This window comes from Astatotilapia calliptera, chromosome 7, assembly GCF_964374335.1.
Source record: "Astatotilapia calliptera chromosome 7, fAstCal68.1, whole genome shotgun sequence".
Classification (NCBI taxonomy): Eukaryota; Metazoa; Chordata; class Actinopteri; order Cichliformes; family Cichlidae; genus Astatotilapia; species Astatotilapia calliptera.
In genome coordinates, this window is record NC_137428.1 from 51,427,186 (window position 1) to 51,443,755 (window position 16,570).

General features: G+C 40.6%; 1 protein-coding gene across 7 annotated transcripts in view; it reads right to left on the reverse strand.

Annotated features, from left to right (window-relative positions):
• Positions 1-16,570, reverse strand: part of srpk2 (SRSF protein kinase 2) — a 73,134-nt gene that overhangs the window by 6,400 nt on the left and 50,164 nt on the right. For 3 of the 7 annotated variants that reach the window (XM_026175326.2, XM_026175328.2, XM_026175327.2), the window contains 11 exons: positions 15,786-15,873; positions 15,249-15,336; positions 15,052-15,158; positions 13,658-13,823; positions 9,364-9,404; positions 7,459-7,777; positions 5,308-6,228; positions 2,806-2,906; positions 1,869-1,976; positions 1,698-1,767; positions 283-375 (listed from right to left, as the gene is read on the reverse strand). In XM_026175326.2, coding sequence (XP_026031111.2) covers positions 283-375; positions 1,698-1,767; positions 1,869-1,976; positions 2,806-2,906; positions 5,308-6,228; positions 7,459-7,777; positions 9,364-9,404; positions 13,658-13,823; positions 15,052-15,158; positions 15,249-15,336; positions 15,786-15,873 — 2,102 coding nt within the window. The remainder of the gene's footprint in view (positions 1-282; positions 376-1,697; positions 1,768-1,868; positions 1,977-2,805; positions 2,907-5,307; positions 6,229-7,458; positions 7,778-9,363; positions 9,405-13,657; positions 13,824-15,051; positions 15,159-15,248; positions 15,337-15,785; positions 15,874-16,570) is intronic. The other 4 variants (XM_080303815.1, XM_080303813.1, XM_080303814.1 and 1 more) reach the window with 3 other exon arrangements.

A 16,570-nucleotide genomic window follows, 5' to 3' on the forward strand; every position in this document is an offset into this window, starting at 1 on the left:
ACCACCACATACGTCACAGAGGGAACAAGCACGGTTCAGCATTACGGCATGCACACACATCAACACGCACATACACTGGCTGAATGGTACCGACACACACTGATGCCTTGGGGTACACCGCAGACGCGCTTAGAGACCGATTGGTAATGCAGTGAGAAGCTTGTTCTCGATGTTTTAATCATACTTTCAAATCTGATTTTACAATGGTCTGCCAGTGCATAATTTCTGTCCCTCTCAGACATCCGTGTGTCCCAGTCCCACCAGCTCTCTGGCCAGCGCTACCTCTTCTGTTGAAGAACTCCCGGGAATATTTTCCGGAGAGCGCAAAGTGCCTCGGAATACAGCCCAGCAGCTCTATGATGTGGGCTATGTGGTCTATGGAGGAGAGAGGCAGGTCGGAGGAGGGAGAAGAGAGAGAGAAAAAGAAAAAGAAGAGGAAGGGGGCAGGAAATGTTGACAAAGAAATAGAAATATAAAAAGAGTAAAGCCAAAGACGGTAGAATTAATCGAAAGAAGGATGAAACACAGTGTAAGAACATTGTAAATACAAAAAAGGGACAATTACAGGTACAAAACATTGAAAAAAAAAAGGAAGTGTGAGGTATAAAAAGATGGGGGGGGGGGGGGGGGGGCATAAGGAAGGGATAAAGAGAGGGAGGAAAAAAAAAGAGTCAGACAGTAAAGGAAACAGCGTGTGTTAGTGAGCTGTGCCTCCACAGGTGAGGAAATGAAATGAATAAAGTGACATGTATTTAGATTCAGATCTGAACGAACTGGATTTTCAATCTGGCCTCAGTAGCGGGAGATCAAAGGTGACCCTCTGTAAATAAGCATGCCAGAATAAAACTGACACTGGCTTATTGCCTGTGCAGAACAGGAAGCAGGGAGCCAACTGTGTGTCACATGCTCTGAGGGGAAAAAGACCCCCCCCCCCTGAAAACACAGCACAATGAGCTGAGACAGATCAAAGACCAGATGAGGGGAAGTGATAAAGAGAAATGTGGGGGTGAAGCTGCACAGTTTGGTAATGTGACATGTTTTCGCGAGACATAACATTTAGAAGAATTAGTATGATTAATAACTGGAGTCCACATGCAAAGGATGGAGAAAGACCAGAAAACAGATACACGTAATCTCACAGGACACTTGGCTAATGTTGGGCTAAGGTTTGAAGTGTGGGCTTGGTGTGGATGTGTGGAGGCACAGCAGCAGATTCAAGGGACAGAATTTAAAGTGGATAGAAGGATGTGGGGAGAGGGGTTGACTAAACTTTAAACTAAACTGATTTTGGCAATTTTTTTAAGCGCTAACAATACAAACTACCTTTTTAAAATTACAGCTTTTCTCCATTATCCGATAAGACACAAAAGCCCCAACATTATTGCATAGGGATAAACAAAAGTATATTTTTCAAGTCTTTTTCAATTATTTATTCTATTCGTCCTTTTATGATTTCAGTTCTATTTTAAAATCTGTTTTACATTTCTATATAAAGTTGATCAAATAGTGGAGAAAAACTGTGAAGCTAATTATTTACGCAGTAATATCAAACAGTTTAAACACTTTGCACCAAACATCTCCAACATTCAGTTTAAAGTTTTAAGATTAAAAATATTCAGCATTAATTCTCCAGTGGAAGCTGCTGCTCCTATATTTGGAAATAAAACAGTTTGTGCCATAAAGATTTAAATACTCACCCTCATCGCGGGAGTAGTCTTCTCCAGAGTGAGGCTCAAACAGGTAATCTCCAGTGGCCAGCTCAAATGCCTACAGGAGGACATACTGAGTACGCCTCTCAACGAATGATTGCAAACTAGTACAGCTGCATATATGTATGTAATAATGTTATTCATGTGTGTTCTCCTCACCATGCAGGCGGTGCTCCAGATGTCAGCAGGAGTGCTGTAACCCGCTCCTATTAGGACTTCGATGGAGCGGTACTGCCTTGTCTGAATGTCCTCTGTAAAGTGCTTATGCTGTCCGCGAAATAAGAGGAGAGGAAGGATATTTGTTACTAAAAATTTTTATTAGGATCTATCAATAAAACATAGTCCCCGTCTTACATCTTGATATGTTTTCGTCTGATCAGGGTCCACTTGTCTTTCATCTTTGGAAACCAAACCCTGTTAAATTCTCCGTGCAGTCCTGCCTTGCCGAGTGCAGCTGGCTCAGTGTGTGTTACAGTCTCGATCTAGACATGTGTGGGATGCTTTTATTTACACTTTCATCTGTTGTTTTGTGAGACTGTGTGTAATTGTTGTGCGCAGGATTTGGGATCAGATTAGCGCATCTGAACGATGGGTTCTAGCGGCGTTAGCTGCTGGAACGCGCCTCCTGCCAGTACATTCGTTTCAACAGCCGGTCTCTAATAATGGCTGCTGCACACAAAAAAAAAAAGCCTGCTGAAAGCAGAGCTGTAATTGGACCGCTGAAGGAAACTCGGAGTTTGATGTTATGCTGCTTCTTGTTTTCCTCTCTAAACCTCATTAAAATATCTGGACCTGTGCAACCTGTGGCGACTTGCCCGCCTACACAGGTTTCAAATATGAATTCTTACAGTGAATAACAATCATTTATACAGGGTACACAGAACACACCTCCAGAAACTCTCAGGCCTCTCTGAGTATGAAAGTGAGCTATTATGTCTTTAAAAACTACAGCATAATGCACCTGTGGTCACCTCTGGTTACAGCCTCTGTACAACTCATTATTCTGTTTGTCTTCAACAGAACATAAAAGGCTTCACCTTTCACTATTTAAAAATAGTCAAAATGAAATAATATCAAACTCCAGCTGCTTTCTTACCACCCAGCATGCATTTCCAAGATCAGCAATTTTGACTCGAATAGAGTCTGCGTTGCGCGGATCTAGAGGGTTGATCAGAAGATCTGCAGCTCTGGCTCTGACTGTCAGGGGACATAACGGGACAGCGCAGGATTAAACATACAGTAAGAGACAGCGTTTATACATGGTAATGTTCGAATAGGCGTGCATTTAAAACAAGGATCATTTCAGGTTTTTCTCTGGAAATCACGCCAGTCATCAAGTTACATGAGCATCCACTGACAGTATCACAAAGCCATGTAAAGAAGTAATGTGATGAGAAATTTGGCACCTTAATTCATTTACTGATACTAAAAAGAAGGCTGTAGATGGATGTTAGGTCAAAAAATAAAACCCTAAATGTATTTGGACACTAAAATGTAATAATGAGAAACGATATTATACTACATAGTAATAACATAATAGAAGTTAAACTCGAAACACAGCAGTGGTTATTCATGTTAGGGCGATCTATAAAAGTACATAAGATGCTGGTCTCAATTTTTAATTAAAATTTATAATTAATGTTGAGAGGAAGTCCAGCAAAACAAAATCGTGTCAATACTATATGAAGGCAATCAGATTAATGCAGATGAAAATAACTGACACGTAGTATTGGCTCAGTTTATTTTTTTTAATATTTCAGGATATTATTTTTACACACTGCTAGGCTTCAAAGTTAAATATTAAAATATACTTTTAGAAGGAATATTTTTAATGGATCAATAAATGATTGAAATTCCACTTTTTATTATTAATAATATTTTTAGTTTGAATGTTATATTATGTTTATTTTACATATAAAAATCATGCTGTGATATTTCAAATATGCTAAGATAAAATAAAAAGTTTATGAAAAAACAAGATGGGACAACAGTAACACTTCAAAAGCAACTACAATAAGAGCTTATGATAACGGTTCATAATAATGAGTTTAAATTTGTTGTGTAGTTAGAACCACTGCACTGCACAAAGTTTACTCAGACTTGGACTTGTTTGAAGTTGGAGATAAATCCTGTAATTAAAGTAAAAGTTTAGAGCCAACTGGTGATACTGAATCACAACAAGGACTTCAGACAATCACTTCAGTGAGATCTTGAATAATGTTTGAGTGTTTCTGGGGGCCTTTTGAGCTTTTATTGTGATGGGACAGTTGAGGGTAGACAGGAAAGCTGGAGGAGAGAGCTGTAGGAAATGCCCAGAGCATAGCTGAACCCAGGCCTCTGCAATAGCAGAGGGATATAGGTTCCTTTCTTCAACTCTATGAACTATACTACCTGTTGTATGTTCCCTAACAATAAATAATGGTAGAAACTCTGAGGCACAAGAACTAAAACATATGTATTGATGGCTTGAAATGTTTTAACCACTGTTGAGGTGAATAACAAGACTGTATAACAAGAAAAATGGTGGTAGCAGGAGAAATTGTAAATGGTATATTGTATTAAAAAAGAAATAAAAATGTATTCTTTCAGCTCAGACAAACAATGTTATTTTACCAGTCAGGACTTTTTTATTACCCAAAGCAAGAACACTAACTCAAATAAACAGTTTTGCACCAGGCTATGGGGGAAATGAATTTACTGCTAAAGCAAATAGCATGAATAACCAGTAAAATCAGATTAAAAAAAAACATTAAAAGGCTTTTTTATGGGTTTCAAACTGAGGCAGAAATGAATAAAATGAATTAGTGCTACTGTCGATGTGCTTTAGTAATTGTCTCATGTTGAAGTGCTGTGTTAATACGTACACCGATGTGGTGAATTGTCACAGTGCTTACACAACAACGGCTAAAACTTTAAAATTAACTCTTAGGCAGTTGTTTGATATGATGGTTGTGTTGTAAGGAGATTGCTTGGCTGGTGTCTCTCTGTGCTGGAGCTATTGGGGAGTCTGATGAACTAAACCAATCCAGCTTAGTTGAGAGCAACTTTGTTGTTGTTCCCAGATGTTGACTCCAGTTCTTGTGGAGTACCCCTGACCATCAGTGGTTTAAATAGAGATAAACCATTAATCAGCAACAAAGTCCAACTCATCTGGTCATAATTATCTCAAGAGCCACTTTAATAATGTTTAGTGAGTGTCTTTGTCAGGTCGCACACCTATCGAAGCATTTGGAGCAGTCTAAGAGTAAAGCTTTGTGGCAATTTCCAAGCGTCATTGGTCTCTTTTTTGCGGGTGATGCGAGCTAATGTCTCAGTGCTTCACATGACAGAGGTGTGCATGAGTCAATGGGTGAGAGAGATTGGAGTGGACAGTGCATTAGTGGGCGGTGGTCACAGTGCTTTAGCCCATCACTCCATCACAAAACAGTTACTGACATTTTTAATTTGATCACATCTGGCATATTAATTTTCATGTTATACCTGCACCGGATGGTTGCTACACCCACTATCATTAAAATCAGTACTATTTTTCAGCCATTGTCGTTTACATGCTCAGTATTAAAGTCTGAGTTTTGAAATTGCTATAATCCTATCTTACCTTTCGGTGTGTCTCCCGTGCTCGAGGAGGACACGGTGCGACTGCGGTCTGCAGTGGGGCTGTTGGGTGAAGGTCCTGCTTCAATGTCTGCCGTACCAACACAAATGGTGTTTCCTGGCTCGGGATCCAGAGGCAAGTCGGGAAAAATGGGAATTGTACCTAGATGCCGCTCACTGGAGCCATTGGTGAGTCCTGGCTCTCCAAGCTCGCCGTTATACATCTCATAACCAGAGCTCAGAGAGTTGTCCCTGTCTGTGTAGCTGAGCTCAGACTCCACCAGGGGGCAGAGAAGAGGCTCTGGGGTGGGGGAAGGAGGCGGAGGCGTGCCTGGGTTTGGTTTCAGTCCCTCAGAGCCTAACAAAACATGGCCGTTGGTTTTGACCGAATTGGTTTTATTGATGTGGGGTTTGATGGGGGAGGTGTTATCTGTGAGGAGGTCAGTAGTCGTGTCATCATCCTCATCTTCCTCCTCCTCTTCCTCATCTTCTTCTTCTTCGTCCTCCTCCTCCCCCTCTTGCTTCTTTGAAACCTCTTCTTCCACCACCACCACAACCTCCTGCTCTGTTTTGCTCTCACTCTTTGGCTCCTCTGTCTCTTTATCCTCCTCCTCCTCTTCTTCTTCTTCGTCTTCTTCTTCTTCCTCCTCTTCCTCCTCCTCCTCTTCTTCTTCTGCTACCTTTTCTTCTGTTTCCTCCTCCTCATTCTCATTCTCTCTCCCTTTTAATCCCTCTTCCTCCTCTGCCTCTTCTGGCTCAACCTCTGCTTGTGTTGGATCTCCGCTGCCTTCCTCTGAGGCGGGGGGAATAGGGGCATCTTTTTCAGCGACAGGCGTAAGCTCCTCTTCTTCTTCCTCCGCCTCCTCATCAGGGTCATCATCTGTGATGTGGGTTGCCTCGCTCTGCTCCTGGGGAGGTGCTGCACCTAACATGGAGAAAAAAGGAAAACATTATAGACAGTTGGTGGGCGGGAGGAAGATGTACAGTAAGTGGAATCAGACAAGATGTAGGCAGAGAGAAAAGGAGCATGAAAAGAGAAGAAAGATCGGAGTGAAGGTAGCAAAGCGAGAATACAAGAATGAAAGAGGCAGAAGGTGCAGAGACAGAGGGTGGAGGAGGGAGACGGAGAAAGACGTTTTTCTTTCTTTCTTTTTTTTTCCCTCTCGTGAATCAGCCGAGGCTTCCATACACAGCAGGACTAGCGTGGGTTGAGTGATTGGAGCCAATCCACATCCTATTCATTCACAGACAGACTAAAACCAAAACCATACAAATACTCACACGTGACGCAGATCTGTCAAAGCCAAGATCTGCTCTGGGATAACTCACCTTCTAGCGATTCACAACCTGAATACATTTTTTTAATTAATTGCTCACTTTTCCCTCAGTGTATTTGATTGGAAACAATAAATGCAACCAGAACGTTGCATTACATCCCCGGGCTGCAGGAAACATTTCCTTTAGCTTAAATGGAGTCCAAATAAGAGCTAACTAACAGATTAGGAACAGTTATCGGACGCGGAGAACAATATATGTTCGACTTTCTGCAGCTTGTCTTCAGGCTTCCGATTAACAGTGTTTTATTTTTTGCAACATTCAAGCCCGCCTGATAATCAGACTCATTTGCCAATTTGTCTCACTTAAATTGAGACAAAGTGGCAAATTAAGTTCATCTGAAATCTGAAATGCTGGCGATGATTCAGAGCGCCGAAAAACAGGCTGTGAGGAGGCAATGCAGCAGATTCGCTGCAAGTAGCAAACTAATTTACACAGCCTATAAATAGCCTACAGGATCACAGGAAACCACCAAACAAACATTAAGCAGATGTGACAGGGAATGTAAATGAGCCGAAGATGTCGCCAACTGGTATTTGAGTTTTTTTTCTGGTGGACCGTAGTCGTGGTAACCTTTTTGAAGGAGGAGCGGGATATAAGAATGCATATAACATGATAATAACAGGTGTATTTATGTACTTTTGATAATTATAATGAGAAAAGTGCCTTTATGCATTTTTCTATTCCAAACAATTACAATTATAAATGATCAAAACACCTGAGTCATATCTGACACGCTGAAGCACTACTGATTGATTCACAAATGTCTGAATGTAGTAAAATTGCTTATCTTTACAGTCACCCTGCAGTCATGACTCACATGTATGATTAGTCAGCCTGATGGGCCTCTCTCCTCCCTCCTCCTCCTCCTCGTCCTCTCCGTCCTCCTCATCGTCGTCGTCATCGTCGCTGTCTCCCAGGGACGTGCTGTGGCCCGGAGGCGGTTGCGGCGGCTGCAGCGGTGAAGGCAGGTTGCGGTCGACCGTCGCCTTCTCCCCTCCTTCTTTGGCCTTCTCTTCCCTCCTCTCTGCCTCCCTCTCCAGGGCTTCAATCTCCAGCATTCGCCTTTCCAGAAGCTCGGCTTGCCGCTTCTGTTTCTTTTTCAGCTTCTTCTTCTTGTTCTTGGAGATCTTTCCAACCTGAAGGGTGAAAAAAGAAAAGAAAAACACAAAAGAGGGAGAGAAAGTCAGTGAAAAGGGAAAACAAAGAAATAAGAAAAGGTTTTGATACTTTTGAGTGTTGTGTTTTCATTTATATGTTATAGATGTTCACTGAACTGAGCATCAGAGCTGCAGTTTTGTGCTTTCCATTTCAAATTTTAATATCCTCTGAGCTTCAACTCTTTAAAGTTCCACTCAGCTTAGACAATAGTTTTGCATCTTTCAGTTACATTTTTGCTGTTTAGTTATATATACTTATATTTCTATTTTTATTTGTTCCAATGTTAGTTTAGCCTTAAATTATAATATCTAAATCATTTATCAGGGGCAGGACTGTGTGACTGGTGAGTGTGTCACACATACACTATGTTGCCAAAAGCATTCACTCACCTTTCCAAATTATTGAATTCAGGTGTTTCAATCACTTCCATGGCCACCATATAATCAAACAGCTAGGCATGCAGACTGCTTCTACAAACATTTGTGAAAGGCTGGGTCGCTCTCAGGACCTCGGGGAATGATAGGACACCACCTGTGCAACAAGTCCAGTCGTGAAATTTCCTCACTTCTAAATATTCCACAGTTGGCTGTTAGTGTTATTATAACAAAGTGGAAATGATTGGGAACAACAGCAACTCAGAGTCAATAACTATTGACCTCCAAACTTCATGTGGCCTTCAGATTAGCTCGAGAACAGAGCACTGAGAGCTTTGTGGGGTTTCCATGCAATTCAAAGTGCCGAATGCAGTGGTGTAAAGCACGCTGCCACTGGACTCTAGAACAGTGGAGATGGGTTCTCTCCAGTGACGAAACACATTTCTCCATCTAGCGATCAGCAATCTGGGTTTGGTGGTTGCCAGGGGAACGGTACTTGTCTGACTGCATTGTTTGGTGGAGGGGGGATTATGGTGTGGGGGTGTTTTTCAGGAGTTGGGCTCGGTCCCTGAATTCCACTGAAAGGAACTCTTAATGCTTCAGCATACCTAGACATTTTAAACAATTTCATGCTCCCAGCTTTGTGGGAACAGTTTAGGGATGGCCCCTTCCTGTTACCACATGGCCGCATGAATACACGGATGGTGTGGAAGAACTTGACTGGCCAACACAAAATGCTGAGCACAACCCAACAGAACACCTTTGGAATGAATTAGAGCAGAAAAGATGATCCAGGCCTTATCGTCCAACATCAGTGTCTGACCTGACCTGATGTGCGTCTGGAAGAATGGTCAAAAATTCCCATAAACACACTCCAAGACTTTGTGGAAAACCTGCCCAGAAGAGTTGAAGCTGCTATACCTGCAAAGGTTGGCCCGACATTATATTAAAGCCTATAGATTAAGAATGGGATGTCACTCAAGTTCATATGTCTGTGAAGGCAGCCCAGTAAATACTTTTGGCAATATAGCTTATCCTGCCTTATATGGAACAACAGACTACTAGCTACAGGTAAATAACTCTAAATGAGACAATTAGTGCGTTGCTTTTTAATATTGTGCTGTGCGTGTGTGTGTGTGTGTGTGTGTGTGTGTGTGTGTGTGTGTGTGTGTGTCCCATTTCATACTCACATCTGTTGTACTCACCGGTTTGAGCTGGGGGGCTGTGCTAACTGATAAAACAGAAAGCAAAAAATAGCAATCAGACACTTTCAAGCATCACTGTCATCAGTCCGTCACACAACCGAGACAGAGGTTTAAGAGTTAAGAGTGCAAATCATGCATGTCGCCGCATGTATGGTCATTTAAAAACCTGAAACACTCAGAAACAAAAAAGTAAATCTTGTTATCAAATCGAGAAAAATCACTTTCCACGCTCTTCCTGTATTGATAATGTTTATGTTTTATTCTTTTTAATGCCTTCTTCTTCAGTTATTCAGTTATTATTAAGTCCTATCTTAGGAGCTATGCTGAGCTGCTAATTGAAGTTAGCTTATCATAACGCAAGCAGTGTAAAGTACTTTGGCATTCGTGTATAGCAGTCATAAATAAATAAAATAAATTTCTTCTCACATGAAGCAGAAATAGATGAAATTTCACTATAAAACACATGTCTACACTTATTTCTACACTTATGTTAACGTCAATTAAAAAAAAAACGATATACTGCTTATCTTCAATCAGAGACAGCGTGTGTTACTATGAGCACTTGCTCTTGTTTTGACAGTTGATGGTTTTGTGCCTGACATCACGCGTGTAGAAATCTAAGCAGTAAAACTTGTTACCCCGAGGCTCAAAAAGACCCTGTTGGCTGATGCAAGCAATTGACAGTTCACAGGGGGTTCACCAAGGGACAGGGGTTCATGTGGAGTTCATCAGGAATAATTTTGAGAACTTTTAGGGGTTTTTTTTAAAGTGGAAGAACGTTTTGACAAGAGATGGGTTAAAAAAAGCAACAAATGTCTCTGTAAAGGTAAGCAGGTGAGAAGAAACTCAAGGCTTCGACACTTCTTGTAGGAGTATGTCAACATTAAACATAAGAGAAATCTGTAATAACAAAGAAGTAAGAAGTGTAAATGAATACACTAAACAAACAGACCTCACTCATGCTATTTCTGATAGGAGGTAAAAACATATCCCAAAAACTTTTAGGTTTTGTTCTCTTCTTAATTTTCATATAAAATACCCAACCATTTGGAAACAAACGTAAGTATAACACAGTGCAGTTATTTTTTGAGAAATACCTGAATTTGATTTTTTGCTTAAAATTGACACCACTGTCACCTTAATACGGTGTAGCTACAGTCATGTAGGAAACCCCAAGTACACCCGTAATGCTTCATTAGAAAAGGATAAGTACCTGCCCAGTGCTGCAAATCAAATGCACTTGATTAACTGATCACTTACAAGTGTGAGCATCCGTCTATAAAAACAGGAGGTTTGGCAGTTTTCTGTTGTGGAGCATTCAGGGTTCTGTTAACATATTACATCCAAAAATTCACCACAAGGTCAGACCATGCAACGCTCAGAGAAACTGCAATAAACTCAAGGAGCTACAACTTAGAGTCTGCAGATCTCAGTTAGCATGGTAAATGTCAAAGTGCATGATAGTACCAACTAGGGCTGGGCCATATTATACCGTTCACGGTAATACCGGTATAATGTTAGGCAACGACAGGAAAATGAAATATCGCGATAGAATATGAGTAAAACGCGCATGCGCAGTGCCTTTGTGTTCATACGCACATGGCCGATTGTTGAGTGAAACAAATGAACCAGAATTGGTTTGTAAAAATGGTGCAACTTCAGTGATGTGGAACTGGTTTGGTGTTTGTCCGTCAGATACACGACAAAGCACATTTTTTTGCAGAACATGCAAGCGGCCGTCGTTATTGTCGTATTTGTCGGACTAAGATGCTCTTAAATCTGGGAGTAATCTGGGTCCTAAACTCTCAGTGATGCTTCATGTCAAACAACACTGCAGCATCACTGAGAGTTAAAAACTGTCTAAATTCTTTCATCTTTAATAAAACGATCAGCATTGCTGCTTTACCAGGTGTAACTATGAAGTTTAACTTCCAGGCATCCATGAAAACAAAATTTATTACATTTAACGGAGTTAGAAGTTAGCAGGAAGCTAGCGGAAGTTAGCTCGCTAGTTTCGCTAGTTACCCAAGCATGATATAGCATGTTCTGACTGAGAGATTTCTGAAAAAATTCAAACGTACAGCTCTGCTATCACTTCCAACATAAATGAAGACAGGAAACTAAACAGCAGTGACGTTTGTAGGGTTACTGAAGTTGGGCTAGCTGGTATATAATGATGTGCTACGTGATCGCTAGCGACACAGCTATGTTAGCATAACATAAACAGTGAAGCTGGAGGACGAACACTAACACTTTTCCACTTATAAAAGTTAACGTGCCTGATAGTTAGAGACAAATGCAATCGCATGGCAGGATGCTGTAAACGGACCAAACTTCAGTCAGGAGAACAACTGAGATAATCCATCCACAATAGAAGGTTAGTCATTAATATACTGCAACAACATGGGAATAGAGCAGCTGCCAGAGAATTCAACATTAATGAATCAATGGTACAGAAGTGGAGGAAGCAAGAAGAATGAGTTTAATAAAGTTTGATTTATCTGACTGCTTTGTTTCGCTTAATGTGCCTTATAATCCCGTGCACCTTATGGTCCGAAAAATACGTACTGCACACTACAGTTTAATGTTGCAAAGCACCTCTTTTTAACTTCAGTGGATATTATTATACATGGTTATGCTCAGGATATGTCAGCACATTTCTACTGGAAATGCCTTTTGGTTAAACTTTCAGCAAGGAATTTGCATTTGCACTGTTACATTTTTATAAAGCTTTAATGTACATAAAAACCAGTTTCTTGTTTAAGTGAAAATAAAAGGAAGGTTGTCTTTTTGCGCTAGTAATGTTGTGGAGTTGTATTTTGTCTGGCATCAATTATATCGTCAGTTATATCGTTATCGCAAATTTTCAAATATATATCGTGATAAATATTTTTGGCCATATCGCCCTGCTCTAGTACCAACAGAAAAACACAAAGTATTGCTTGTTTGGAAAAGTTGCCATGAGACGTTGTGCTCCCTTTAAAAAGAACATGCCAACACAGCTTGCGTTTGCAAAGTTGCATCTGAACAAATCAAAAGACTTCTGGAACAATATCCTTTAGATAGACAAGACAAAAATGGAGTGGTTTGGCCACGTTTGGTGAAAACCAAACACAGCATATCGACACAATCACCTCACACCAGCTGTCAAGCACGGTGGTGGAGGGGTGGTGATTTGTGCTTGTTCTGCAACTATATAACCTTTGAATCTTCCAGTCACTGAGTCCACCATGAACTCCGTCAAAGTATTCTAGATTCGAATTGGAGGCTGACACCTAAAGCTTGGCCCAAGTTGGGTCACACAACAGGACAATAGCTCTAATTTAGGCCCGAACTTACTAACAGTGCGCACACAAACATTTCACACAGACCTGATTCTAAACCTTTTTATACTTAAGGCACAGTAAGTGTCTGAAGGGAAGCAAAGCTCCATCATCCTATGAATTCTCATCTTGATCTTTCCTTTTTATTTTAATTTTTTTACACTTTCAAAAGTTGGCCTTTTTCTGTCTTCCTCCTCGGAAACTATTTACTTTCTCCTTCACTGTTGCATTAGCAATCTTATCTCTAACAACATCGTCACTGCTCTCTCCACTTCACCTCAAGGTAAACGTGTTTCCTTATATAGAGAAATAAGGATCTGACTGTATTCAGATAGCATGCAGATTGAAAGCAGCAAGCACAAACACTGATTCAGGATGCATGGCAGTAAGAAGATCATTTTCCAGTGTGCATGTGTTGTAAATCTGATGGCAATTTTGCATGTGAACAATTTATTGTACCAAATATGTTTCCATTGTTATGATTTATATATGTATAAATACATATATAAATCATAACAAACAGAGCAGCAAATGTACAACAGAAAGCCTGAAAAAGAATCAAGGTGCTGATGTATCAACAGCTGATATTATTTATTTGCTAATTTATCAGTATTATGATTTTAAATGACAATGAAAAACTAAAGAAGTGATGGAAGAAACTCCCTCCAACCATGTTATGAGTGCTGACATGGGTTAGCAGCGACAGGGCACTCCTCAACTTTCCTATAGGCAACACACGTCTACAAACACAACACCTGGCTGAGTCGGGCACAGCGTAAATAAGTAAAGAAGTACAACAAATGTTAGAAAGAAAAAAATATGGGTCGATGTAACTTAAATACCAGATTTTAAGATGACCAAATATTGTTAATGATATCTTACTCACAGCAGCAAAGGTCCCTTTAAATAACCCTTTCTCTGAAAATACATGTGTGGAGAATGAAACGTATCGCTACCTGCTGATCCAGATGGTGGTGGAGCTCCAGCTTTCTGCCATTCAGTTGCTTCCATGGCCATACGCCTAACAAAGACGTCATCTACACACATCAGGATGTTCTCCGGCTTTATGTCTGTGTGGATGATTTTACACTTCGTGTGGAGGTAGTCCAAGCCCTGCAGGACCTGCAGACACATCAGATAGACAGACATTTGTATGCTTCTGCCAACCAGTGAGATTTGGTGACGTTATCCTTTTACCATAAGTCGTAATTAGCATGTGAACAATTAGTTGTGACCAAAACATGAGGTGCGTTAGCTTGACTTTTCTTCTTTTACCACCTACATCAATTTTTGTTCTTCCTTGAATCAAAAACATATGAGAACTAAATCTGAAGAAACTCTTTCAAGGTGTTTGCGATATCCTGGAACGAGAAGGATCGGCACATATAACGAAGCAACTAGCAACCTTTAACCATAATGCCTTTAGACATGGTTGTTTAGCACAGAGGCATGAAATCATGTTCATACTTCTTGTTTAACCATGGATTCACAAAAAATGCAAACATGCCTCTTTTCAGATCTCCTTCTGTGTCTCTCTCCCTTTCATTCACTCTCTATTAGTCAGCTCAACCATTCTTTAGATGCTTTCCATTCTCCGAGGGTGGCGAGGACAGAAACTGTTGATGTTTTCCTGTGTTTCTTTCAATTGTATCTGTTTTGAGGCTTTGAAACTGAAGTGAAGGACAGTCTCATTCAATTTCTACTCATCTCCAGCTCAGCTTACAAGAAGCTGGCAGCAGCTGAAACGCTCAGCTGATCAGCTGGTTTGTCATCCCGCTTCTCAGAGTGGCGGCGGTATTAACGTTTGAAGTGAACATTAGCACAAATGTGTATTAATTGGCTGTGTGACTCTATCCACCATCTTCAATCCTCATTAGTCAACATATGACAGGCCGGGACACAGAAACTAAATTAGTTAGAAAATGATGTTAACCTGCACCACCAAATGAATTATGGAGAGAAACAGAACACATGTAAAGTCTCTGTATTACAATACACATAAAAAACTGTGCAAAAGTCTCATTTCTTTACATATCACTCAAGATCACTTAAAAAAACAAAACAAAAGATCAGCTGGCTCATTGGAAGCAAGATCTAAGAAATAGAGGTGGTTGAGAAGATCATCTCAACCAATGGGTATTAACTTCACACCTGCAGTAACAGCTGTTGGAGAAACAAGGATTGATTGGGTTACTTTTGCAAATGCTGGACTGCAATGTTGGTGCTAAATTTACCCAAATTTTGTAAAATATTCAGTCATTTTATTATGCTCTTAAATACAATTTGTTACTTGTGTGTGTGTGTGTGTGTGTGTGTGTGTGTGTGTGTGTGTGTGTGTGTGTGTCCTCACCTGTCTGATAATACTCTTGACACACGGCAACGGGAGACCTTGGTAGTTGGATTTAATAATCCATTTCAGCAGGTGATGACCCAGCACTTCAAACACCATACAAACGTCTGCAACTGGGAGTTAAGGACTCACATCATCACATCTCTGTCCTTTCCATATATCCAAACATGCACACGCACGCTTCTTGATTAGGATACGTATCCCGTTGACTCCTGAAATCTTGAAGTCATCTATCAGCTGTACCACCATATCCTTATTGGGATCGCTGGGGTCACTCTCTCTCACCTGCCGGACAAGACGGATAATGAGATATGGTAAACATCTCAGGAGGGACAAAAAGAGAATGACCCTGACAATAGGAGGATGAAGAGAGAAGAAAAACAAAGGAAAAAGGCCTGGAAGATAGGAAAGGAGGAAAAATACTCGAGCACGAGCAAATGTGAACAGAGGAAAGAAAAAAGACAGGAAAGATGGATGTGGAAGATAAAGCTGCTGAACACCAGATTATAAGAGGCCTGACTTCTTCACCTATCATGCAAGACAACTTGTAAGTGTATATTTAAAGTCAAAGGAAAGAATGGAAGGGTGACGTAAGGACAGGAGCTATGGGGAAAAATGGCAATGGATGCAAAAATCGCTGAGAGTTATAATAAGAAGCAAGAACAGACGGAAAGACAAAATTAAGACGAGAAAATCCAAAAAAAGCGAAAATGTCAAATTAATCAGATTCTCACACATCGCAGCAGTTTGATCTCATCCAGGGCCGTCTCTGTGTAATGCTGAGCGCTCTTCACCACCTTCATCGCCACAAAGTTCTTCACTCTGTAATGCCACACGCACACACGCATCATTTTTATTTTATAGTGACTCACACGCTAACAGGTTGTTGAAGCCAGCAAAGCTGATTAATGCCACCCCGTGAGAGAGATGAAAATAGGAATCACCGACTGAACCAAGTATTAACGAGCAACGTCAGCCTAGGCTTTGCTGGTTGTCATTTACACTACCCACACTGCCACTGGAAATGCATATGGATGAGCTGTGTGGCATTTAATTAACATTAAACAATCTTAACATTGTGAAATAGCACAACACTGACACGCCTCTTTGTCTTCCTCACGGCCCACATTTAAACTCTTTGTAATCAGGTTATCATGCTGAATATATTCAGTTATTACCATCTAACCACGTTCTGTTACATTATTTCAGAACATTTGGCGTCTATTGCTTCATTTAGCCATTTTTCAAAGAAATCAATATTTGCTAGCTGTAGACTGAAGTGAGTAAATCCTTTGTGCTTTGTTTTGTTACAAAGTGAACAGGCACAGTCTGAACTGGAGACAAACCAACTTCAGATTTCACTTCACATTAATGGTAGCGTGTTTCAATACGAGCAGATGAAAAAGAAGAGTGGAATTTCTCACCTACGCCTATACTGCTCTCATAAAAACTGCTAAATGTTGACCTGACATTCATTGTGCATTTACACGGTGCACTATAGAGATTGCACAGGCCCATT